The sequence below is a fragment of the Leucopleurus acutus genome (genome assembly GCF_964270905.1).
Source record: "Leucopleurus acutus genome assembly, chromosome: 11".
Classification (NCBI taxonomy): domain Eukaryota; kingdom Metazoa; phylum Chordata; class Mammalia; order Artiodactyla; family Delphinidae; genus Leucopleurus; species Leucopleurus acutus.
In genome coordinates, this window is record NC_139152.1 from 6,975,880 (window position 1) to 6,999,949 (window position 24,070).

The 24,070-nt window shown below is 48.9% G+C and overlaps 2 protein-coding genes across 10 annotated transcripts in view; both read right to left on the bottom strand.

The window, feature by feature from the left end:
- Nucleotides 1-500: 500 nt before the first annotated feature.
- NOP2 (NOP2 nucleolar protein) lies at nucleotides 501-9,301 on the bottom strand. Its single transcript, XM_082849361.1, has 16 exons — nucleotides 9,218-9,301; nucleotides 8,825-8,934; nucleotides 7,716-7,761; nucleotides 7,449-7,534; nucleotides 7,020-7,288; nucleotides 5,961-6,016; nucleotides 5,684-5,844; nucleotides 5,395-5,600; nucleotides 5,150-5,239; nucleotides 4,193-4,280; nucleotides 3,976-4,116; nucleotides 3,304-3,443; nucleotides 3,072-3,161; nucleotides 2,806-2,928; nucleotides 2,467-2,695; nucleotides 501-1,290 (listed from the first exon to the last, which is right to left on the bottom strand). Exons 2-16 carry the CDS (start codon nucleotides 8,928-8,930, stop codon nucleotides 605-607), a joined length of 2,517 nt encoding a protein of 838 aa, XP_082705487.1. The 5' UTR covers nucleotides 8,931-8,934; nucleotides 9,218-9,301; the 3' UTR covers nucleotides 501-604.
- Nucleotides 9,302-10,189: 888 nt separating this feature from the next.
- The window catches only part of CHD4 (chromodomain helicase DNA binding protein 4), a 30,017-nt gene continuing 16,136 nt past the window's right edge, over nucleotides 10,190-24,070 (bottom strand). For 4 of the 9 annotated variants that reach the window (XM_082849299.1, XM_082849295.1, XM_082849297.1 and 1 more), the window contains exons 24-40: nucleotides 23,699-23,936; nucleotides 23,361-23,536; nucleotides 18,705-18,885; nucleotides 18,534-18,620; nucleotides 18,354-18,442; nucleotides 18,116-18,249; nucleotides 17,641-17,785; nucleotides 17,362-17,527; nucleotides 17,002-17,099; nucleotides 16,763-16,892; nucleotides 16,445-16,516; nucleotides 15,985-16,122; nucleotides 15,622-15,730; nucleotides 15,375-15,507; nucleotides 11,896-12,091; nucleotides 10,985-11,148; nucleotides 10,190-10,802 (exon numbers count right to left, since the gene is read on the bottom strand). In XM_082849299.1, coding sequence (XP_082705425.1) covers nucleotides 10,785-10,802; nucleotides 10,985-11,148; nucleotides 11,896-12,091; nucleotides 15,375-15,507; nucleotides 15,622-15,730; nucleotides 15,985-16,122; nucleotides 16,445-16,516; nucleotides 16,763-16,892; nucleotides 17,002-17,099; nucleotides 17,362-17,527; nucleotides 17,641-17,785; nucleotides 18,116-18,249; nucleotides 18,354-18,442; nucleotides 18,534-18,620; nucleotides 18,705-18,885; nucleotides 23,361-23,536; nucleotides 23,699-23,936 — 2,274 coding nt within the window. In that variant the 3' untranslated portion in view covers nucleotides 10,190-10,784. Of the gene's footprint in view, nucleotides 10,803-10,984; nucleotides 11,149-11,895; nucleotides 12,092-15,374; nucleotides 15,508-15,621; nucleotides 15,731-15,984; nucleotides 16,123-16,444; nucleotides 16,517-16,762; nucleotides 16,893-17,001; nucleotides 17,100-17,361; nucleotides 17,528-17,640; nucleotides 17,786-18,115; nucleotides 18,250-18,353; nucleotides 18,443-18,533; nucleotides 18,886-23,360; nucleotides 23,537-23,698; nucleotides 23,937-24,070 lie in introns of all 9 variants that reach the window. The other 5 variants (XM_082849296.1, XM_082849298.1, XM_082849294.1 and 2 more) reach the window with 2 other exon arrangements.

The following is a 24,070-nucleotide window of genomic DNA, read 5'->3' on the forward strand; positions in this document are numbered from 1 at the left end:
CTGGAGGGCGAGGGAGGAGAGCCAATGAGGCGCCAGGGGGACGAGGGGCAGCCAATCAGACGGCTCGGCGGAAGGGGCAGAGGTCAGCGGGGCGGAGGAGGCCAGGGAGGAGGCCAATGAAAGGCTCATTCGGAAGCTGGCACCTGGACCGACCTTTCCGGGTCTGAGGTTGAGCCCTGAGCCGACCGGACCCCGACCCATGCCCAGAATCCAGCCAGCGTGGCAGGACATAAAACCCAGGTCCTCCAGTACTCCATGGTTCTGGTGGCACGAAATTCACCTTCCCTACACCCCAATTGCCCTCCTCTCCCCTGAATCCAAACACCCAGGCTCTGACTCCATGACTCTCCTTCCCTGGGTCCCTGGGAACTGACCTTATTTCTCAGTATACCACACTGTCCGCTCTCTTCAGGGGTTCCCCGTCCCACCTTCCCACCTCTACCCTTCAAGCAGCAAAGCCAGTACCTAGTCCCCTCAAAAAAACACACAGCAGCCAGAGATTGTAAAATGTGTATTAAATTTCACATCCCCAGTGGGGAAGCCATCCTCACAGAGGTAAGAGTTCCAACCCAGTAACAATGGCAATGAGCCACCCCAGTATAGTTCAACCATCCATCGGAGACAGCAGGGGCTGGCGGCCGCCTCTGGACAGAGATTTTCTCCTCTTTGCTGGTGGGGGCCGGCTGTGACCCCCCCGGTGGGGGGACATGACTGGAGTCTTAGGTCCCTTGGGGGTACCATTCTGTTTCTGGAAGGCAGCTTTCTTGAGAGGCTGCTCTGGCACCCGCTGTTTAACCTCCTCAGCCCCTGTGGTGTTCCCCAGGGGCTGACCACGGTCCTCAGGCTTGAGAGTGGCCTGCGTCTTGGAGAGGGACGGCACAGCAGGTGTTTCCGTGCAGGTGCCCTTAGGAGGAGCGTGCCGCTTCCGGAAGGCAGCTTTCTTGGAGGACTGCAGTTCGGGTGACTGCTGCTGTAGCTTCCCGGCTACCTTTGGTTCCCTGACCCCTGCTGCTTTTTCAGCTGGCTGACTGCTACCCTGCAGCTTAGAGGAAGCTTGGGCCTTTGTGACAGAACACACAGTGGACACTTCTGAGTCTGTCCCTCTGGAGACACCATTCTGCTTCTGGAAGGAAGCCTTCTTGGGATGTTTCCGTTTCTGCAGCCGCTGCTTTGCTTGACCAGCCACTCTGGCCTTCTTGGCAGGCTGCCTGCTGCTCTCAGGCTGGGGGGTCACCTGCCCTTTCAGGTGGGGCAAGTCTAGGTTTGTAAGGGTGGATATCACAGAATTTCCTGAGGTTAAAATTAAACAGATGGTTTGAGAAAACAGGCCTCATCACTGGGTCTTGATCATTAGTGGAGGAGGTAGGTAGAGGTATTAAAATAAGGAAACTGCCGGGGTACTATCTCTTGGCCAAGTGTTCCACACAATTGGGACGGTGCCTAAGAGCAGATTACCTGGCTTCATATTACTTAATATCACCTGGTCTTTACGCAAGTCATATTTGAACCCTGTATTAAAGAGAAGGCATCACTACCCATCCCCATCCTTGGGCCTAAAGGTTTTCAGAGGAAGCTGTGCCCCCTTGAGGCCAGCAGGTAACAAGACACTCTAAGGAGGAGGCGAACCCTGAAAAAACCTGAAGCACTGGGCTTTTCTTTTAATCAGAAAAGATATTTTTTTCATGCAGAGTTTGACGAGAGGCAGGAAAATAAGAATGCACACAGAGCAACTAGAAAAAGCTAGTCTTCATTAGCGAAGACATATTAAATATGTATCCACAGTTACAGCAAAGAAAACGCAAGAAATTTTGCTACTCCTTAAAGAGGTTTTTGTTCTGTTAACATTCAGATGTGACTTTTGTTAAGAGGCATTGTTTATGAAGAGGAAAAAAAATCAACTCAATAAGTCATGTTGTTTGTGTCCAGAGAAGCCCGCCTCTCCCTCTTCCAACTCAGCTCAGGGTGGCATCCCAGCAGGCAGAGCCCTCAGGCTTGTTTCAGAAAACCCCACCCTTCCCCTTGAGATCAAGGCCAGACTCCTCAAGATGGCTGAGGAAACGATCTGCAATTAGTGTGATGGGCTCAGAGAACGGACAGTTCTGAGGAGTCGCGTGCCAACCCAATGCTGACAAGGCTGGACTGGCAGAGGTCTATTACCAGTAAGGCAACCCTCGGCCAAGAAACCACACTCGCACTGGGAATGCGTTTAGTGCCGACCAACTGCAGCCATTTGGCAGGATCAAGGGAAAGACCCCACCCACGTGAACCCCGTAACGCACCGAATGGGGCCCAGGCTTGGGAACAACTAACTAGCTGGGATGAAAGGGGTCTCTCACCCAAGCGTGCAAAGGCCAGGAGAGGGAGGCCGAGATCCGCCCTTCCCCGCAGTCACACCAGAAAGCCTCCTGAAGCTATGGTAGAAAGAGCAAAGGTGGAGAGGAGAGGTACGAAGAGCACACTGCTTACCTGTTTGGGACTGGGGGATAGAATTGGAGAATTTCTTGAACTTGGCAATAAAGAAACCGTCCACGTTGTGGGTGTGAGGGTAGAAGCGGCGGGTGGAGCGCAGGGTAGGGTGGAAGCGCCTTTCCCGGAAGCGGGTGAAGCCCTCCTGGCCGAAGTCCAGGCCCGTGGGCACCAGCCGCACGTTCCTTTTTCTCAGGGCGTAGTCTACCACCCACTCGTTCTCTTCCACCTGACGTGTGGGGGAGACAGAGACGGAAGGGAAAGCGGAGCTGGAGCCGAGGGGGTGCTGGGGGGCGCCGGCGCCAGCCCTGCCCCCTCTCGCCCCACGACAGGCCTCACCATGATGGAGCAGGTGCAGTAGACGAGGTAGCCCCCCGTCTTGGAGGTGGCGCTGACAGAGTCGATAGCGCTCAGGAGCAGCTCCTTCTGAAGGTGAGCGCAGCGCAAGATGTCCTTCTCATCCTGTCCCAGGACGGAGAGACCCACAGCGCTGGACTTTCTAAAGGTAGCCTCAGGAGACGTGAGCTGCTGACTGCCCACCTCCCACTCCGCTTCGCCAGGCCCCCTTCCCCGAGACTTTTCAGCGGGTCCCCCAACCCCTGCACCTTGTTCGTCTTCACTGCTGGGTCCTTGGAGATGATACCGGTGCCACTGCAGGGGGCATCCAGCAGGACTCGGTCAAAGCCCCCCACCACCTGGGGAAAAAGGTAGGCTAAGTGGATGTTTTCGGCAACCTGAACCATACCGATTATTTCCTAAGGGCAGGTCTCAATATCCTGAGGTCGGGAAGGGAGCAGGTGAGACGCCCCAGGAGAGACACACAGCGGGGAGCCCCACCTTGGGAAACTGGCGCCCGTCATAGTGGCTGATGACGGTGTTGGTGACTCCCAGCCGGTGCAGGTTGCCCACGACGCTCCTGAGCCGCTCGGCGTTGGCGTCATTGGCGAGGATCACACCTGTGTTCTTCATGAGCTGGGCTGAAGGGAGGAGGGCACAGTGCTCACCGGCAGCTCCTGTGCCTCCACACCTGCCGGCCACCCTCTAGCCCAAGACTCTGCCTGTGAAGTCTCACCCCTTCCCCAAATAAGCTGCAACCCCACCGGCTACCCGGTCCGCACCGGCCCTGTGATGAGCGAGCCCGCCAGGATGACTTTTCTGTTACTGAACGCCCTTCTGATCCTTCAGACTAAGTTACTTCTTCCAAGGGATAACAGTTTAATAAAATGGTTACGACTAATTGTACGTAGCGGTTACTGTGCCAGGGACTTGCATATGCGCACCTCAACCCTCAGGACCCACGCATAACGTAACAGCCAACACGAGCACCATCACCTCGCCGTTCCACAGGTGCCCAAGGTCACGTGGGCAGTAAGAGGCCCTCGTGGGGCTGGAGCTGGGCCGCCCCCAGAACCTGTGCTGCTGCCCACTCTGCTGACGGCCTGTGCAACCCCACCTCCTTTCATAAGCAGAGAGCCAGCCGAAGCCTAGCCCCGCCGGCCCTTCTCATACCTATGTAGCTGGTCTTTCCTCCAGGGGCACAACACATGTCCAGGATCCGCTCATGTTCCTGGGGTGCCAAGGCCATGACGGGCAACATGCTGGAGGCCCCCTGCAGCATGTAGTGCCCAGCCAGGTACTCGGGAGTGGCACCTGTGGATGAGGACCCGCCTGTGACATGCTGGGACGAGGGCAGGGGCGGAAGGGCTCCGGGGCGGGGAACACTTACCAATGGGCACCGAAGAATCATATACCACCAGTCCAGTCTTCGACCACTTGCCCAGGGGATCCAGGTTAACCCCACGATTGATCAGCGCCTGAAAATAAGATGGATGAAAGTGTTAAAACCGCGGAAGCTACTACACCCAGTAGGGGACTGGAAACGTGACACCCTGGTCCTGGCAGGAGGCCCGTGGCACCACGACCCCTGGAGCTTAGTCAGGACACAATCATCACAGGCGCACGGAACAGTCTGTCCCATCCCGTCCCGTGGTCTCCTCTTCCTTAGCCTCAGGTTCTAACTCAAGGTCTGAATTCCATCCCAATGGAGCACGCTGCCAGCTCCTGTTCTTTCATCTCCTGGAAATGGACCCCGACTTTCCAAGAGCCTCAGCCCCCTTGCCATCCTAAAACTTAGCGTTATTGGTTATAGCAACGTTAAAGATAACTATCGAGTTACCTTCCAGGAGAGATAACAGAAGACAGACACCAGGAGACAGACAACACACAAGGCCACACCACTGCCTCTGGCACCAGGGTTTTAACCTGGGGCCCCTGAACCCCTGGAAACCAGGAGCTTAAAACACTGCTTGTGTGTGTGTGTCACGTCTTTTCCTGGGGATAGGGATCACAGCCTCACCAGCTTCTCAATCATCTACGAGGCAGACAACCCCCTCCCACTTCTCTGTGAGGCGGCACTTTCATCGTGATGCGGATGTCTCAGCCCTGTCACAGGGAGCAGAGGCTGAAGGGACGAGCTCCCCAATCGACAGAGGTCCTCAGCCCTGCCAGACAGACCCAGCGTGACACCAGGCCTAGGTCTGCCTCCTGGGACCATGCCTGTACCAAGAAATGCCTAGGTACTAAGACCCCCCACGCCCAGTGGGGTGGGACGGGGGTGGGGGGCGGGTGTCTCTGGGATTCAGTGCCTCCCTGAGACAAGCAAACCTCAGGGCCCACCCCTCACCTGAGCGAGGTCCCGGCGCCGGGTCTTCAAGGTATTGGTCCTGAGGGTGATGGGCCGAGGCACCTCATTGGCTTCCAAAAACTCCACCAGCTGGGACAGAGCATGGCAGGGAGCAGGTCAGGCTGGCCTAGGAGCGCAGCCAGAAAAGCAGAGAGCAAGGGGGCTGGCTGCCTTCTTACACAGTGTAAGAGAAGAGAGAGTGAGGAAAGAAAAGCATGAAGGGCATCAGAATGGCAAGTCGGTACCTCAGACAGAGGGAAGAGGTCCATAAGCTTGCCAAGGAGGAAGTCTCCATAGGAGTAGTAAGTGGCCAGATCCTTCCGAAGCCGCTGCAGGTATTCAGAACGAGACCGACCTTCCTCCCGCTGAGTCCCAAAATCGCGCAGCACTCCCACTATGTCTTGGATGCGCTTGTGAACTCGCTGTAAGTCTGGAACCTGGGCATGTGGACCTGTTAAGGAACTGGTTTCCTGGGGCCTGGAAATGCCTTCTCCCCAGCATCCCCCTCCGGCTCCCCCTGCCCCAGAAGGATATCCTGCTCCATCTCCCCAGCAGGGGGCAGCACAAAAGTCTCCTCCTCGTTCGCGTTGATCTGCAGGTCCCCTTCCATCTCATCATCCTCTTTGGGGTCTGACTCAGGGGACACTTTCTCCTCTTCCTCCTCTTCGTAGGTCTCCTCCTCACTCCAGTGGCCCCTATAAACAGGTCCAAGAACAGAGTGGTTCACAGATCAAAGCAGACACCGCCTCCTTCGTCACATTTTCCTTCATCCCAGCCACTGCCTACTCTCCACCCTGTTTCCAAAACTCACCCAGCAACAGCCTCCTGGGCCTTCTGCTTCCGAGCAGCCCTTTCAATGGGCAGCAACTGAATAAAGAGACAAGAGGCTGGTGATGCAAAGCTTGCCCTTCCACCAGCCCACGAAATACTTCCTACCTCTGTTTTTTTCCTAAATACAAACATAACTCTTGCTCCCAGAAAGAAATTTAGACCCTGAAGAAGTGAATATAAGATTGGCAAAATATCTACCGTTACTGAAGTGAAATGATGGATTGAAAGAGCGGGACGGACGGACGGACACACACACACACACACACACACACACACACACTTTTTCACACAGTTAAAATCATGATTCATTTTCGAGTCTGTTTCTCGCCTTTTCTCATTCACAGATCACAAGCATTTTCACAGACGTAATGGCCAAACGTTAATTTAGCATACGAATGAACCACAGTTCACTTAAGCCTATTAGGCATTTTGGAAGTTTCCAGAGTTTGGGCATTATGGTCCACATGGTGCCTGGAAATCGCAAAACAGTAGCTCTGCAGAGAGAAGGGGAGTTGGGGGAGAGGGGCGAAAGAGGGAACTTCCTTTTTATTCCATACGACTCGATTATGCTTGAATTTTCCTAGTAACACACTCACATACTTAAACTGTATAATACATGATAACTTCTTATACTTCGGCAAGTAAACCTCTGTCTACATTCTGGATCACCTTCCTAAGGTGGAATTACTAAGTGAAAAGGAAAAACCTTTTTAAGGTTCTCAGATACCAAATGCTTTAAAAAAAAAAAAAAAAAAAAAGTGTGCATTTCAAGTCCCAGCAGTGGGGCCATACAAGTGTCCGCCTTACCACGTCCTCACCAGCACTGAGCATCGTTATATTTTAAAGTGCTCTATCCTGCGGCTCTTTTAAACTTGCACATGCGCTGAGAGGAGGTAAGGTGCTACGAAAAGTGATGGAACACTAAAATCCCTTTTCTCCACTCAGGCTTATCCTTGTCACCGAGAGATAGTCTCAAGGATCTGGAAAGACTCTAAAAGGCAAGGACAGCTTTCTGAAGACCCAGAGAGATAAAGCTCACCTCTGCACCGTCATCCTCATCTTCGTCCTCTGAGCTGGAGTCAGCTCCATAGTCATCTACCATATCAGCGTCACTGTCCTCGGAGCCCCAGAGGTCCCCCTGGTTCGCCACACCACCCTCTTCAGAGTCTTCCTCCTCTTCTTCCTCGTTACTGCTGTGGGTTGGTGCTGGGCGCTTCTTGCCTCGAGCACTGTTAAATAAGGACGGGGCTCCCTTCTTACTGGGTGCCTGGACAGCTCCTGCAGAGATCCCAGAGGGTTTGAAGAATCCTGGACTGATGGCAGCCACACACTGATGGAGCCTCTGTACTTTCTACCCCCAAGAACGTCCTCTGGCTGTTCCTTTCACTTCAGAAATACTCAACAAGCCCCTCCCTACCCAGGACCCAGAGGACTCCTCATGTGGCACCCAGCTCCTATGTCCACTGACCTGATAGCTTTCCAGGCAATGGTTTGGCCCCAGGGGACTTATTCATCTCAGGGGCTTCAGCAGAGCCCAACCTCCTCCTGGCTGCCCTGAAAACATAAAAGGAGTGAGGAAATGGAACACGCCTCTAGGCTCTGCCACTTCCCAGTGCAGGGAAACCTGACAGTCCCCAACAGCTCTTTCCATCAGCATGATCACATGGGAGCAGTGCCTAAAGATGAGTGGGACCAGTTTAACCTGGGTAACGTAAGTCTAGACATGCACACTCACCTCTTTCGGGCACGACTGGACAACCTCTTGAAATTTTCATCACCACCTGTTTAAAAAAAATTTTTTTTTAAACAGGCAGAACAGGAGGTTACAGGGGAAATGAAAAAGCAACGGGAAAGGAAATAAAAGGGGAGAGAATTAGAACACTACTTAGAGGCAGTAGATGATAACTCACTCCACTGTGCTCTACCGGGAGCTGGATAAGAGATGTAGAGGAGATGATTTCCACCTGGCTGTTCACCAGCCAAATCCAAACAGGGCCTCCCTCCAGACTGATTTCAACTAACAGCATCATCATCATTCTGGTAACACAGATTCAAAACTTTCTTCTCCCCTTTCTTTTACTCTCAACTCATCAGTTACCAACCACGATAGATATTACCTTTACAACTGCTGCTGTTCGTATATTCTCCAAGAAACAGAAAATTTAAATCTCAGCTCTGTCATTTAATAACTATTTACAGGTTAACCTTTCAGCACCCATTTCCTTAGCAGGGTCTCTCTCACAGGACACTGAGAATGAGAGGATACAATGTGTCCAAAGGCTTCGGTATAGTGTTTAGCATTTGCCAACACCTCAGTAAACTGCATCTTTTATATGATGTTCAACACAAACTGCTTGCCCACTCTTCCCTCCCACCCAGTCTTCCATGCAGTAGACTACTAACCATGCAGGAACCAGATCTGTGCTTTCCCATCTCCATGCCCTCAACAATGCAGTTCACAGTGACTGGACTATCCCCTTCCAACTTCCACTTGCTAAAATGTCACCCATTTTTCAAAACCCAACTGCTTCACAAAATCTTTTCAAACAAAATCTTCTCAAACTCTCTAACTCCGTGGGATCCCCCTTCCTCTGAACTCCCGCAGTGTTAAACCACACCTCTCCTTGCATGAGTACTTGTGTCCCAGTCGCATCTTCCCTAAGTTCTAAACGCTAATGAGAGTACTTCATTCCTACTTATTTCCTAGTAACTCACTAAAAGAAAATTCCGCTTGAACAGAAAACGAACACACAAAATGACTAAAAAAACGGAAGGGTTGCGCTACAGATAAAAGAATAGCGCAAAAGCTGGAGAATCGGGAGAGGGAGCACGCCAGACCCCTACCTGCAGGCAAGAATTTGGCAAGTTCGGTCTCGGCACCTTTCTGTTTCCGGGCCTTTCGGCCCGGCCCGCGCTTCTCCTTCTTCGTAGGGTCCAATTTACGCCCCATGGTACTGGGGAAAACAAAACGGGAGACAGTAGAAGAGCGCGTATTGTAAAGGAAAGGCAGAACGCAGACGAAGCGAAATGGAGCGGGAGAGGGTATCGCCTCCACCAGAACCTCGACTCAACAGCCCCTCGAGGCCTGGCCAAACCTCCACTCCACGCTGAGCCCCGGGCCCTGGGTCCCACGCCCTAGGTACCGCGTACCCCCACCCTCCCCACGCCCCAGTCCAGGCCAGCGCCTCACCCTTCCTTCCCCAAATTCCTCCAGACGCGCCCGAAGCCTCGGCTCACCTGGAAGCCAATCCAGCCCCGAGACGGGATTCGGAAGCAGGCGCGGAGCTCCACGTGCGGCCCAGGACAAGCGCTCCGACGCCGCACCACGAAAACGTCTTACGCAGGCGCCCTGCGTGCCTGCCGAGGCCCCGCCTCTTCCGGTCTTCCGGTCCGCCGCGGAAGCCGGAACGTTTGCTTACCCGGCCCGCGCGGGGCTGGGGGGTCGTGCGGCCGGGCACGATTCTCGGGCGGACCGCTCTGCTTTCCCCCCGGCCGGAGAAGGTGGTGCACCCAAGGCGTTTTCGGCTTCCCCGCCCTCCCCTCCGGGCATGGGCCTTTCGCCTCACTGCAGATTTGTCGGAAATACTGTACCCGAAAGCAGCCCCTTCCCCTCGAACGGAGGCGCCAGAGCCGGGCCCTCCTCCGCCCGACGTCGCCTCAAGATCGGGGGACCCCACGCCTGCGACGCGGAAACCCTCTTCCTTGACCCCAGACCCCGCGCTCCCCCTCAGATAACGGTCCTCTCTGCCCAGGTTCCCGTCTTGGAGGTCGGGAGGAAGGCATCTCGCGTCCTGACTTCATTCACGCAAGTTAACAGAAAAACCGACTTCAGCCTTTCTTCAAATAGACAGCAAGGTGGTGCTTAGCTGTTAAAACTCTTCCAGCCCTTCGTTGGTTTTGTTTTCCCAACTCTGCGAGGAAGACCCCTTCATTTTATACGCGCGACGTCCACAGCCCGGAGAAGTCTGCTTCCGCACCCTCGCGGATCCAGGAGGCCGCGGTGTGGGCTGTGAACCCGGCGGCTCCGGTGGCCCCGCTGTGCACAGGTGGGCTTGTCAGCACACAGCACGTGCACAGTGGGAACTCGGCTCTTTCGTGAAATCTCAGGCCACAAGGAAACCCTTCGTCTCCAAACACACGTCCCAAAGCTCCCATACAGAAACATTCATCCACCTGCACCTACACCCACACTGAACGAGAGCACTAAAATACAAGGAAAATTTTATTTTCAATTTTCGTCAAGAAATTTGCTGTGGTTTTTTATGCTTTTGGTTCTTTTTTTTTTTTTTTTTTTCCACTTTATTTAATTCTAGCCACTCAGGGGCTGGAGCCGCTGGGTTCCTGGTATTAAAAAGATGCCAACAGAGGTAGCTGTGTCTCACCCAGGGGCCCGGCCCACTGTGAATACCCCCCAAAAAAGGAGAAAAAACACAAAATAAACCAACAAAATAAAACCAAAAGGAGGAAGAAATTCTGATCATTTTCTTCAAGCCTGTTGGGAACCCGCAACAGTTTGTGTGTAACAGACGTTACAGTGGGGAGAAGCCAGGGCCCGGAAGGCCAGCCCGCCAGCTCCCCGCAGATGGCGCCGGCGCTACTGCTGCATGTCTCTCCAGCAGGAAGGGCACCACTGCCCCTCACTCCCTCCCCTCCCCCAGTGCTCAGCGGGGCTGTTCCTCTACAACTTGGAAGATGGGGCAGAAGGAAGGAGAGGGTCTCTCAGGCCCCCAGGGGAGAAGCTGGGCAAGGGAAAGTGAGGAAGGTCACTGCTCAGCGGTGGAGGTGGTATCATCAATCTGGATCTTCACTGCTGCTGGGCTACCTATAGGAAGAGAAAGCCAAGGGAGTCAGAATTCCAGACTCCAGGAACCCACCTGATCCCAAGGGAACTCACTGGTAAGCCAGCCCCACCTGCCCAGTATGTAAAGCTAGGGACAGACAGCAGAGTTAAAGTTCTAGAATGGCTCTGTTGGAAGAGCTGGCCAGACGAAAATGGTCCTATACCTGCTGTGGAGGTGGTTCAGGTGCCCGGTTTGCCAGGCGACTGAGAATATTACGCTCTGACATCTGTAGCCTCACAGCAACTGGGGGAATTCGGGCAATAGTAGCTGGGAGTCGAGTCACATCGGCTTTCATGTCACTCAGCAGTTCTTCTAGCTGTTTCAGAACTGCAGGGGCAAGAAAAAGAGGCGGTGAGCCATGGTAGTCAAGACCGAGGTCCATCTTTCCCATTAAGTGGACCCCCCACACACACCCATTACTTCTCAATGACCAAGTGACTGATGTGCCGGAGTACTGTCTTTTGTCACTGAGTCACCTGACCTGGCTCCACCACACTCAAATTCCTGTCCCTCATATTCCAGTTCCAATTGTCCATGATTCTGTGCTTTCTAAAGCCAACTGTCCCTTGATCCCTATTGTCTCTATTTCCTCCACTTCTTCAATAGCTATTCCTATTGTTTCCTCTTCTCACTATCTTTCCTCTGCACCTTTGGAGCTGTCTCCCTCTTCCTTTATAACAGCTTTCTTTTCCTCATTTCACCCTCCATCCCCCTTACAATGTCTTAACTTTAATTAAAAACAGAATGTTGAAAGCAGTCTAGAATTTGACAAGATCTTAAATCACCTTGTTACCTCTAAACTATCCCAGATCACACTATATTATTCTGCTTTGCTTTCCACCTCCAAGAACTGGAATACATTCAAGAGTTAAAAAGCAAAGAACTACTGTCCTTGACCGTCTCTAAGATGTTAGCTTCCTAAGAAGGAACGCAAGGATCCCCAGCACACCCTAAGCTCCCAGACAAAGAAAGGGGCTCCAAAAAAGGCTCAGACCTGAGAAGTAGGTGTGTGTCGGGGAGGGGCAGAGGAGGAAGGAGGCCAAGTCCACAGGAGGCAGGGGAGCCACTGGCTACCTTTGTGCAGGACCGCATTTGCTGGCTTGTTTCCCGCCATCGACTCCTTGGACAGGTGCTGATGACTCTCTGCCAAACACTCCACCTCAGCAAAGCGGGTGTTCAGGGCCATGGAAGGGTGAGAGGGGTCCTCTGACATGTTCAGGTAAGCCGCCCGACGCAGCTGCTCCTCAATCACCAGGGCTTGTTCTAAGAGCTGGACAAGAGAGCAACAGGAGATGACAGCTGGACTGACCCTCACTCTGCTCATTTCTCGTGGGCCTCTCAGAACCCACACCTGGCCAGTTCAACATTCCATTGCCTTTTTCACCCCACTTTGAAGGTCTGTGTTTTTAAAGCTCTTTACCCTTTATTGATTCACTCTTATACAAAAATGATAAATCCTCAATTTAGAAAATACAGAATGTATAAAGAATTAAAATCACAATTGCACCTCCGAGAGCTACTGTTAACATTTTGAGGTTTTCTGTTACGTTTTTTACAAAATTAAGATTCTATATACGTATTTATATTGTATCAACTCAGAGTTACATAGTAAGGCTCTTCCCTTGTTATTAGCTGCTCTTTATAAAAGATGACTTTTTTTCCCCCATTCTTTTTCAAATTCTTTTCCCGTTTAGGTTATTACAGAATACAGATGACTTAATGGTTGCATGGCAGTCCATCTACCCTATCAAGTTGTTTTACTCTCTAAAATTATTCCTGTTGTTTCTTTTCTTTCATCTCTATATCTCACTCCCATTCCTTTCCTTCCTCAATAGGCAACCCTTCTAATATACCTACTGTGTGTCTTTTTGTGGGTTTTCTTGAAGACAGTATTGTTTCATGTGCACATTTCTCATTTACAGAATGTTTTTCTGTACATTATAAAATGCTTTTTCATTTCCCCACTACATACCTTTTTTAAAGGTCCATTTATGTTACAAAACGTGTATTTTGTTGCTGCCAACTGTTTCTTAATGCTCGGTGATGTGAATCCACATTTTACCTACCCACACTCCAATGTCAAACATCTAGGTTGCCTCCAGGCTCCACCACCAAAAATCATAATGCAACGAACACTTGCACATGTCACCTGATGGAGCTGTGTAAAACGGCCTTTGAAATACATTTCAAGGGACAGAATGTTGATTCATGACTTACGAGACTTATTTTACTCAAGTATCCACTGGTTCTTAAAAAGAATGAATCCACTAGGGGTCAGGAAAAAGGACAGTATGAGAATGGACTGTTGTTTCTTCCAGAAGACCTGGCTCCATTCAGGCCTAACTTATCCCCAAACAGACCAAGCACCTCCTTTCAATCTGTATACCACCCTGTCTCCTTCACCAACTCCCCTCCCTCTTGCCCCAAACTATGAGCTTTCTCCAGGATCAGCATTCTCCCAAGCGCTCTCTCCCCTCCTGGCATCAGCCAGTACCTCTATGCAAATGAGTTGGTGCTTTTCAAACATGCATCTCAAGCACTGATTGTTCTGATCCCACTCGTGCGTGGTTGATCACTTTGATCCCACTTGTTTAACGGTGGTGGGAGTACTGGGAGGATATTTACTTGTGAAAAACACCAAATGACTTGTCTAAAATTGAACTTAACTTTTTTCTACAAACTGCTCCCTCTCCTCACTTCCCTGATCTGCCAATAGTAATTTAACTTTCTCAGTGACTCAGACTCAAAACTTCAGTTATTTTTGGAGTCTCACTCCTTTGTATCTCAAATTCAATAAAGTAACTCAGGGGTCAGCAAACTATGGCCTGTGGGCCGAATCTGGGCCACTGCCTGTTTTTGGATGGCCCAAGAGCTAAGAATGGGTTCTTCATTTTTAAATTGTTGAAAAAAAATCAAAATAATAGTTTATAAAGCTTCATAAAAATTATAGGAAGTTCAAAGTTTAGTGTCGATAAATAAAGTTTTACTGGAACATATTCATACTTATCACCTATGGCTGCTTGCCCACTATGACAGAGCTGAGTGTCAGTGTCTCACAAAGCTTGAATTACTCTGGCCCCTTAATAGAAAAAGTTTGCTGACCCCTACAGTAAATCAGTAAATCCTGTAAATTCCTTGGTGTTTCATTCCCTTTATCTTTTTTTTAAAATTTTTTTAGTATTTATTTGGCTGCACCGGGTCTTAGTTGCAGCACGCTGGATCTTAGTTGTGGCACGGGGGATCTAGTTCCCTGACCAGGGATCAAACCCGGGCCCCCTGCACTGGGAGTGCAGTCTTAACCACTGGACCGCCAGGGAGGTCCCTCGTTCCCTTTATCTTATCCTTCTCATTTTCCACAACCAGCATCACAGACGAGCCCTTACTACCTCATGACTATATGATAGTTCTGTAATCTCATGAATGTTCTGTTTCAGTTTCCCTTGGTTGTATCAAAACCCTTCACAAACCCTCCATGGCTGCCCATGAACTATAAGGTAAAGTCCAAACTCTCTTATCTGGTGCCAAAAACCTACCTACCGACCTCCAGCCTTACTTCTCTCTCCAACGTACCTCCCACCATCACCAACCCAAGTGTCTTCTACACCCCACCTGGACTATTTGCTGTTTCCAAACACCATAAGCTCTACAGGCTCTGTCTTTGCCTAACCTAATTCTTTGGATCAAAGGGCCTTCCGTTTCCATCCGGCAATCTCTATTACATTCACCAAAACTTCATTCCAATGCCATCTTCTCCCTGGAGCATTTGTGAGCTCTCCCCACTCCCCACATTCCCTCTGGAGAACTTAAGATCTTAAGGATTTAGCAGTCTCCCTCGCAACACACAGAATGACATTCATTTGACCACACATCTGCCTCTACGTTAAACTGAGAGCTCCTTGAGAACAGGCACCAGGCCTGTCCCTGGCCCACCCATTCCCTAGCACATGATATTGGAAGGTTTATTAGTGTACATTTCTTATTCCCCCAATTATACTCAGCGTTAAGATCCACGTGTCTCATCTCCATGGTATCCCATTATGATGGTCTGCACACAAGGTGCCCTTAATATGCATTTGCTGAATTCCTGAGGAAAACTCCCCTTCAGTCCTGGGCGTATCAGCCCTAGTGATTCTGAAAATGGAGCTCTACACCTTTGCGTCTACCCCACCCTTCATCCACACAGACCCAGAAAAAAGTACCACCAGCCCACTGGCAGCCCTGCCTCCTCAGAGATCCAATTCAGTCCCACCTCTGTATCTTTCCTGAACACTCCAGCCTACCGTGTTCCCCCAGCACACCCACTGCACTGGTCTGTGTCATGCATCAGGCACAGTCATCTTCAGCCCTTAACCAACTGGTTAACCTTCAGGTCTGTATGTGTTGATCTCTAATATTGAAGATACTTGGGAGCAAAGCCTTTCACAGAATACAAAGCGAAGTGCACAGGAGAACACAATAATCAACGTGGCTGAATGAGCAGACTCCCTCCTTTAGTCCCTTCTGCACTTTAAAGGCTGCCACGTCAACGCTGTATTCCTCCTCGTCCTGCTCACCTTGAACCTTCGGGCTAGAAACTTATTCTTGATCTCTAAGAAATTGCCACGGTTCATTTCACCCTTGAAAGGCTCATTGAGGATAGCATAGCGTGGGTCATTCTGGATGTCCTGCCACCGGGCATAGCCATGGCTATTGGAAAATTAATTGCTCAGGAAAAACGAAACAAGGAAATTAAGAACTTCAAACTGTGGACCCTCAGAAACCTTCACTAAGGAGCTCAGCCCCAACTCAGGCAAAGGATACTTTATGATGCCAGCCAGGAGCCAGTAGTCATGCCGTCGGTGCCAGATCTCATAAGTCTTCTTGGTGACTGTGGCTGCCCGCTCCTCATTCTGCCAGAGGGAGTGCAACTCTGAAGAGGAATTTAGGGAAGGTTGGGGAGAAAAAGAAAGGCGAACATCTGTGAGAATCCAAAAAGCTATTTATTCCTGATTCCCAGATACCAACTTAATATGCCTCTGGCTTTCTAACATGGACCCCAGAGGAGTGTGCAGTCAGCCTGGCATTCTCTCTAGGAGAGGTAAAGTCTCTGTACCCTGGTTTCTGACAAGAACCCTGGTTTCACCTCGAATCCATCTAACCCCAGTGGGCCCCTCTTTTTCATACCAGTAAAACCGCCATCTGCAATGTTGAACATGAAACGCTGTTTAATATTTTTCTTCTGCTTCTCATCATTCAGGTCCTTGGGGGTCTCTCCATTCTGAAGCATCACCTCTTTTTTCTCTTCTTCTTCTTTCTTCTCCTCTACAGGACATGCAGAAGAAAAATGTCAGCTCCAGACAGAAGCCAGCACCATAGCCCTTACCCGTACATAGCACCATACGCTACAAGATACCCATCCACCTCCACCCTTTCTCCACAGAAGTGTTCTTAAACCCAGGAACAGGTGCCACTGGCCCACTGACAGCCACATGTGGGGAGAGGTGGAGTCTTTTAGCTTGGGATAAAATGATTATATGGGTATGGATGGGGGAACCTGGGGGTGGAGGGGTGTCCAAGAGATAAAGTCCTTCCTTTCAGCTTTAGAGTCCTTTTAAAAGCACAGTCAGCTTCTCCAAACACCCACCTTTGTCCTCCACCACAATGGGAATCAGATCGACTGCTGACTTCTCCTCCACCTTCTCCACATCAGCAATACCTGGGAGAACAGATGGCACTGAGAGCCTGTCTAAGGAAGTGTATTCTCTGTTCTACACTATATCCTGAACCTAAATCGTGATGAAAGTCATAAACGATGTCTTGAGAGAGAAAAAGCCCACAGTTTAAAATCAAGGGTACAAGATTCTTCAGTGTGTCACTTCCTCTGGACTTCCCTCCAGCCGGGCTGCAAGCCCAAGGGCAACTGTGGTTCACAGGGATCTGTAGTGTGTGAAAATGTACATACCTTTGGGATCTGTCTCCATTGGTTCCTCTGTTCTCTCCTTGACCTCTGCCTTTTCCACTTTCTCCTCTCCCTCGGGAGGCTCAACAAGGACTTTTTCATCCTCTGAGGCAGGGGCAGGGGGCTGTGTACACTTCAAAGGAAAGAAGAAAGAAGCTGAAGCAGACAGGCCAGCACCCAAGAGGAAGAACAGGCTTATCCACCTGCCTTTGGTGTGGCATCCAGTCACCCCCATCTCTTACCTCAACAGTGGCTTCAGGGGCTGCAGATTTCACTTCCTTTTCTCCTTCTGCACTGTCTTCTTCTTTGAGGCTATTTTCCTCTATTTTTATCCCATCCTCTGCACACCAATAATAGACATTCATTAGGAAGAAGGTCCCAGATCAGAGAGAAGGTCACACCTTCTCAGTTTGTCTCATCTTAACTGTCCTCTCGTGCCTTTAAGAGCCAGCCCTATTCTTAGGACAGCCCTCCTAAACTGAGAGGGAGTTTGCTGTGTGTCCTGCCAGATTCCCCTGTTAGAACTGAGTACAGGGAAACAGAAAAAGCAAAGGCCAGGACGAGAAGAAAAGGATAGAAAACAACAGTCCAGGCAGACTTACCAGCAGGTGGGGCAGGTGCAGGAGTATTGGGTTGTGTGTCCCCTGGAGTGGAGGGTGTGGGAGTCTTTGGGGAAGGTGACCCTGGCTGTGACATTTTCTTGTTTTCCTCTACTTCCGCAAGTTCCGGCATGCTCCAGCGCCCATTAACATGTTCAAACTCCTGAACCTGCAGCAATGGGACAAGATGCTGAAGACCCAATTCCATCTAGGTTCCTTTCCTGCTGGCTCTCCAGTTTCCCCTAGAAACCCCTGAACGATGGAGGGAGGTTCAGGGCTCACCTTCTTGCGAATCAAGGACATGACACCAATCCTAGTAAGGACGTGCTGGCGAGACAGGCCTTCTCGGGGTACACCATCAGCAAATGTCTCGGCCCCGTCTGCTCCCGGCTCACATAAATGCCGCATAAAAAGAGAGACGTAAGCCCTGTAGCAAACAAATAGAGAGATGGGTCAAACAGCAATCATGCCAACTCCTAGATCAGATTCTTTCCCACCCGCAGCCAGGCATCAACTATGGCTCCATCTGAGGTAAAGCCCACCATCGTGCTGAAAGCTGGTCTCCAGACCCCACACCATGTCCCAGGTCCTCTTCCAGGGAAGCGAGGAGTACAAGGAACCCTATTACTAACAGCTTCCCTTGCCAACGTCAGCAGAGGAGACAGCCGATGTCCTGCACAGCCTGCACTAGCACTGTGGAGTGACCAGAGACTAAGAGCCCTTGCTCTACATCAGTCATCCCCAGCCCTCAACTCACTTGAACTCCTTCTCTGACTTGCCTCGCAGGTCTCTCACAAGCCACTGGGTGGTGAAAGCGTCCTGAGGCGGCATCCCGTACCGCATGATCGCATTCAGAAAGGCTTTGCGCTGACGGGCATTAAAGCCAAGAACCTGGGGGCAGAAGGAACCTAGGTGAGAAGAGGAGTAGACCTTACTCCACCAAAGACCCGACAGCAGCACTCACCCAGCCTTCCCTAGAACGGAACGGTACTTACTTCAATATTCCCACCAACACGGGCCAACAGAGGAGGCAATGGCTTATCTTTATCATTCCGCAGGCCCTTGCGACTGGGCCTGCGGGGAGCTGCGAGAAGAAAAGGATGCGTGAGCGACACCGATAGGGATGTTAGACAAGGCAGTATTTTAAAAATCCAGCAGAAAGGCATAGCCCTCACCTTCTGAACGTTCATCAAAGTCTTCATCACCTTCCTCTGAGGCCACTGAATAATCGGACTGGTTGTCGGACTGGTCGTCCTGCCAATCTGGAGGGAGAGAGGGCAGATGAGCGGGGCCCACTGCTCTAGTGGAACGGCCCATGGGTTGGGGGCGGGGCCGGCCACACACACCTCGGTCCTCCTGGGAGCCATCATTGTAGTTGACCTGTTTACGGATTCTTTTTCCTTTGCCCAGATTGCGGGCCAGATCTTCTTGCTGCTGCTCATAATGGTGCCGCAGCAATTTCTCCCAGTAGTCAGGATCCACACTTTCTTCCTGTTTTATGATTTCCCGTTCTACCTCCTCTTCCTCCTGGGACAGAGGGAGGGCCAGGACTCAGGGGTGCTGAAGTCGGCACCACCAGCTACCCCTGGTCCTCATAGTCCCCTTTCTGCTATAGCTCCTTCTTATGACTGGACTCTGAAATACTTGGTGAGCCTGCTTGGACCTAAGAGCTTAAAAGAAATTTAATTGACAAGACATGGTTGGTTCCTCGTGGTTATGTTTAGATTAGCAGTCAAAATAACTAAAGAAAAATATAGGATGGAGTTGTTATCACAAGAGAAGAATGAAGAGACAGTATGTTTTCTTTTAACTCCTTTTACTGATGCATATACAGTTGCGAGACAGTAAAATGAAGAAAAGTGAGGTTACAGCCTTAGCAAGGTAGAATGGAGAAGCTTCTGAAATACTGCAGAAGATTTTCCCAGGAGATGAAGTAGAAGGGCCATAAGCCCTTTCTGTTCTGCATAAACTTCATAAAAGTTTACCAACTGTGAAAAAAAATTATATATATCCTCTTATATCCCAATAATGTTTATGCTCCTTTGAAAGTCTTACCTTTTTTTCAGATCGTTCAGGACGACGAATTCCAAATCCCTTACATTAGAATTAAGCTGCTGCTAACAGCATAATACTAGAAACAACCTAAACATCCATCATTATGGAACTTGAATAAATTATGGGGGGTGAAAAGGGTGAAGAGAGTCAAAAGGTATAAACTTCCAGTTATAAAATAAATAAGTCATGGTGACTTTATGTTTAGCATAGTAACTATAGTTAATACCATACTGCATATTTGAAAGTTGCTAAAAGAGCAGCCCTCAAAAGTTCTCATAGGAAAAAAAAATGTATATGTATGGTGACAGATATTAACTAAACTTATCGAGGTGACCATTTCACAAAATATACAAATATCAAATCATTATGTTGTACACCTGAAACTAATATAATGGCATATGTCAATTATATCTCAATTTTTTAAAGTAAATAAATTATGGTACTTCCAAACAAGGACATATTATGCAGCGAATAAAGGGGTGGGGAGGGGGGAAAGCTCTTTGGGTACTGATTTGGACGAAATCTTCCAAGATTTATTAGGTGGATAAAAATAAGGTACAGAATGTCATGTATAAGAAACTACTTTCCTTATGCAGCAACATGGATGCAAGTAGAGATTATCATACTAAGTGAAGTAAGAAAGAGAAAGACAAATATTATATGATATCACTTATATGTGGAATCTAAAATAGGACACAAATGAATCTATGTAACAGAAACAGAATCACGGACAGAGAGAGAAACAGAATCACGGACGTAGAGAACAGACTGGTGGTTGCCAAGGGGGAGGGGGTTGGGGGAGGGATGGAGTGGGAGGCTGGGGTTAGCAGATGTAAGCTTTTATATAGAGAATGGATAAACAACAGGTCCTACTGTATAGCACAGGGAACTGCCATAGTGGAAAAGAGTATATATAAAATAAGAGAATATATATATATGTATAACTGAGTCACTTTGCTGTACAGCAGAAATTAACACAACATTGTAAATCAAATATACTTCAATTAAAAAAAACAACAACTACTTTCCTTAAAAGGAAAAGGAAAAAAGGCGTTCGTGTGTATATACATGTGTATGTATATATACATATATATGTAATTTGTGTGCACATAAAATAATTTATAAAATAAATATCACTTATCCCCAGGGAGGGAGCTAGGTAGCCAAAGGACTGGAGTGGGAAAGAGATACTTCTGTAGCTTTTGAATTTTGAACTAGGTGAATTACAGTTGACCCTTGAACAACACAGGTTTGAACTGCATGAATCCATTTATATGCAGATATTTCTCAATAGTAAATACTACGGTATTACATGGTCCATGGTCAGTTGAATCTGCAGATGTGGAGGAACCACAGATATGGAGGGCTACACCATCTATTCAAAAAATAAAGTTTAACGGGACCTAATGAAACTTAAAAGCTTTTGCAAAGCAAAGGAAACTACAAACAAGATGAAAAGACAGCCCTCAGAATGGGAGAAAATATTTGCAAACGAATCAATCGACAAAGGATTAATTTCCAAAACATATAAACAGCTCATGCAGCTCAATATTAAAAAACCAACAACCCAATCCAAAAATGGGCAGAAGACCTAAATAGACATTTCTCCAAAGAAGACATACAGATGGCCAAGGGGCACATGAAAAGCTGCTCAACATCACTGATTATTAGAGAAATGCAAATCAAAACTACAGTGAGGTATCACCTCACACCAGTTAGAATGGGCATCATCAGAAAATCTACGAACAACAAATAAATGCTGGAGAGGGTGTGGAGAAAAGGGAACCCTCCTGCACTGTTGGTGGGTATGTAAATTGATACAGCCGCTATGGAGAACAGTATGGAGATTCCTTAGAAAACTAAAAATAGAATTACCATATGACCCAGCAATCCCAGTACTGGGCATATACCCAGAGAAAACCATAATTCAAAAAGACACATGCACCCCAATGTTCACTGCAGCACTATTTACAATAACCAGGACATGGAAGCAACCTAAATGCCCATTGACAGAGGAATGGATAAAGAAGATGTGGTACATACATACAATGGACTATTACTCAGCCACAAAAAGGAACGAAACTGGATCTTTTGTAGAGACGTGGATAGATCTAGAGACTGTCATACAGAGTGAAGTAAGTCAGAAAGAGAAAAACAAATATTGTATATTAACGCATATATGTGGAACCTAGAAAAATGGTACAGATGAACCAGTTTGCAGGGCAGAAATAGAGACACAGATGTAGAGAACAAACGTATGGACACCAAGCGGGGAAAGCGGTGGGGGGTGGGGGCAGTGGGGGAATGAATACGGCGATGGGACTAACATGTATACACTGATGTGTATAAAATAGATAACTATTAAGAACCTGCTGTATAAAAGTTAAATAAAATAAAATTCAAAAAAAATAAAATAAAATAACATTTAAAATTATTATAAAGTAGGGGCTTCCCAGGTGGCGCAGTGGTTGAGAGTCCGCCTGCCGATGCAGGGGACACGGGTTCGTGCCCCGGTCCGGGAAGATCCCACATGCCGCGGAGCGGCTGGGCCCGTGAGCCATGGCCGCTGAGCCTGCGCGTCCGGAGTCTGTGCTCCGCAACGGGAGAGGCCACGACAGTGAGAGGCCCGCGTACCGCAAAAAAAAAAAATTATAAAGTAAATAGCAGCCTCAGCCACTAATGAGAGGGCTGTCTGTATACCTGTGTAGTCATCAGGAGAGGTCATCAGTGGGAGGGAGAGTACCACCCCTCCCTTACAACCACTCAGCACGTTCTGCCCCAGTCAGTCACTCCCATATGCGGTCACCACCCTGACAGAAGGGCAGTTCTGGCTGAATACTACTGGTCTGTAGACCTGTCAGACTTTTCAGCCACAGTTACACCCAACTGAAGTTAGCAGAATCACTTTCAAGAACAAAGATAATATGTGTCAGAAAAATAAAAAAAAGGAAAAGAAAAATACAACAAGGGGGATGGTTCTGAATTGGAAGGATGAGAAAAGATGGCAAGGACCAGCAGAAACTGATGCCAATTCGAAGAACCCTGACCTGGGCGGCTAAGAGAGGACCAGAAGCGAAAGCGATTGTTTTTTCATTTTATACCCTAGATATCATTAGGAGGAAAAACTTCATTACAGAGGCCAAGCATTTAAAACTGAGTATGTTTTGTTTTCTACTAAAAAAAAGACCAAGAGTACACAAGAAAACAAAAAGGGAAAACAATTCTAAAGTTTTAAAAAGCACAGGGGATATGCTAAGTATGTATCGTATCTCCTACCTTTTCTCCGGAGAGACTTGAGATAGCAATCCAAAATTTATTTATAGGGCTAATAAAATACATAAGAGAAAATAAGATGAGATTCTGATAAAGAAGAGCTAATACAGGGCTTCCCTGGTGGCGCAGTGGTTAAGAATCCACCTGCCAATGCAGGGGACACGGGTTCAAGCCCTGGTCTGGGAAGATCCCACATGCTGCGGAGCAACTAAGCCCGTGCGCCACAACTACTGAGCCTGCGCTCTAGAGCCCGCGAGCCACAACTGCTGAAGCCCGCACGCCTAGAGCCCATGCTCCGCAACAAGAGAAGCCACCGCAATGAGATGCCCGTGCACCGCAACGAAGAATAGCCCCTGCTGGCTGCAACTAGAGAAAGCCGGCACGCAGCAAGACCCAACGCAGCCAAAAATAAAAATAAAAGTTATTAGAAAAAAAAAAAGAAGAGCTAATACAAGTGTTCTGAGTGTGAAAAGTGGCCGGACAGCCACGTCAAAGATGAGAATGTGATTTGCTCATATGTTACAGAATTTTTCTTCAAAGGAAGAGGTGTATCAATTCAGCAATGTACTAATTTGCCTACAGATGGTTTCCTCTCATCTCAGATACCATCGTGGTCTCAACTCCAATTTCTGGACCAATCACCAAGCACAGCATTGCTTCGGACTCATACTCACCCCCATTTCCTCTTCTCGCACCACATACTGGGCCACTTTGAATGAGCTCAAATATTCATTCATGCCCTGCAATTCCGTATCTTCTGTCTCATCCTGGTTCCGGTCCAGCAGTCGTTCAATGGCCTTATCATCATAGTGGATAACACTGCTGTCTTCTCCCTCTTTGTTGTCTCCTCCTATAAAGAATCAGGGGTCCATACCCCCAGTTAACTTCAGCAGCTGCAGTGGAAAAAGCAAGTCCCAGAGGACCCTAGGTCTGAGTCTCAGGACCCTAGGTATCAAAGATACTCTTTAGAGAAGCCAAGCCCCACACCAAAACAAGCTCCTGCCTAGCTCACCTCCATCTGTGGCTTCGTCCTTGAATAGCTCCTCAGTGCCAAACTTGAGGATGTCATCAAGCTCCTGTTTGGACATGGATCCAGTCTTGGAGCCCAGCCCAGGCCGAACAACTAGATGCGTCAGCATCATCTTCTTCTTTGCCACCTGCGTGATGCGCTCTTCTACTGACGCACGGGTCACAAACCGATAGATCATCACCTTCTTATTCTGCCCAATACGGTGAGCTCTGCTAAAGGCCTGGAGTTGTGCACAAAACGGAGGCAAAAACTGAAGTAATCATATTTCCTTACTTCTACTCTTGCCCTGACTTCCACATAATAAGTTAAATCCAGCATAAGGCAGGAGCTGCAGCTTGCCCTCACACAAAACTT

Bases quoted from the DNA above. Each gene is read 5' to 3' on its own strand.
- NOP2 (XM_082849361.1), bottom strand. From the start codon at position 8,930: ATGGGGCGTAAATTGGACCCTACGAAGAAGGAGAAGCGCGGGCCGGGC. The intron at 3,162-3,303 runs GTGGGGCTCCCC...CTTTTTCCCCAG, and splicing joins ACGGGCGCCAGTTTCCCAAG to GTGGTGGGGGGCTTTGACCG. The intron at 2,696-2,805 runs GTGAGGCCTGTC...CCCACACGTCAG, and splicing joins ACTGCACCTGCTCCATCATG to GTGGAAGAGAACGAGTGGGT.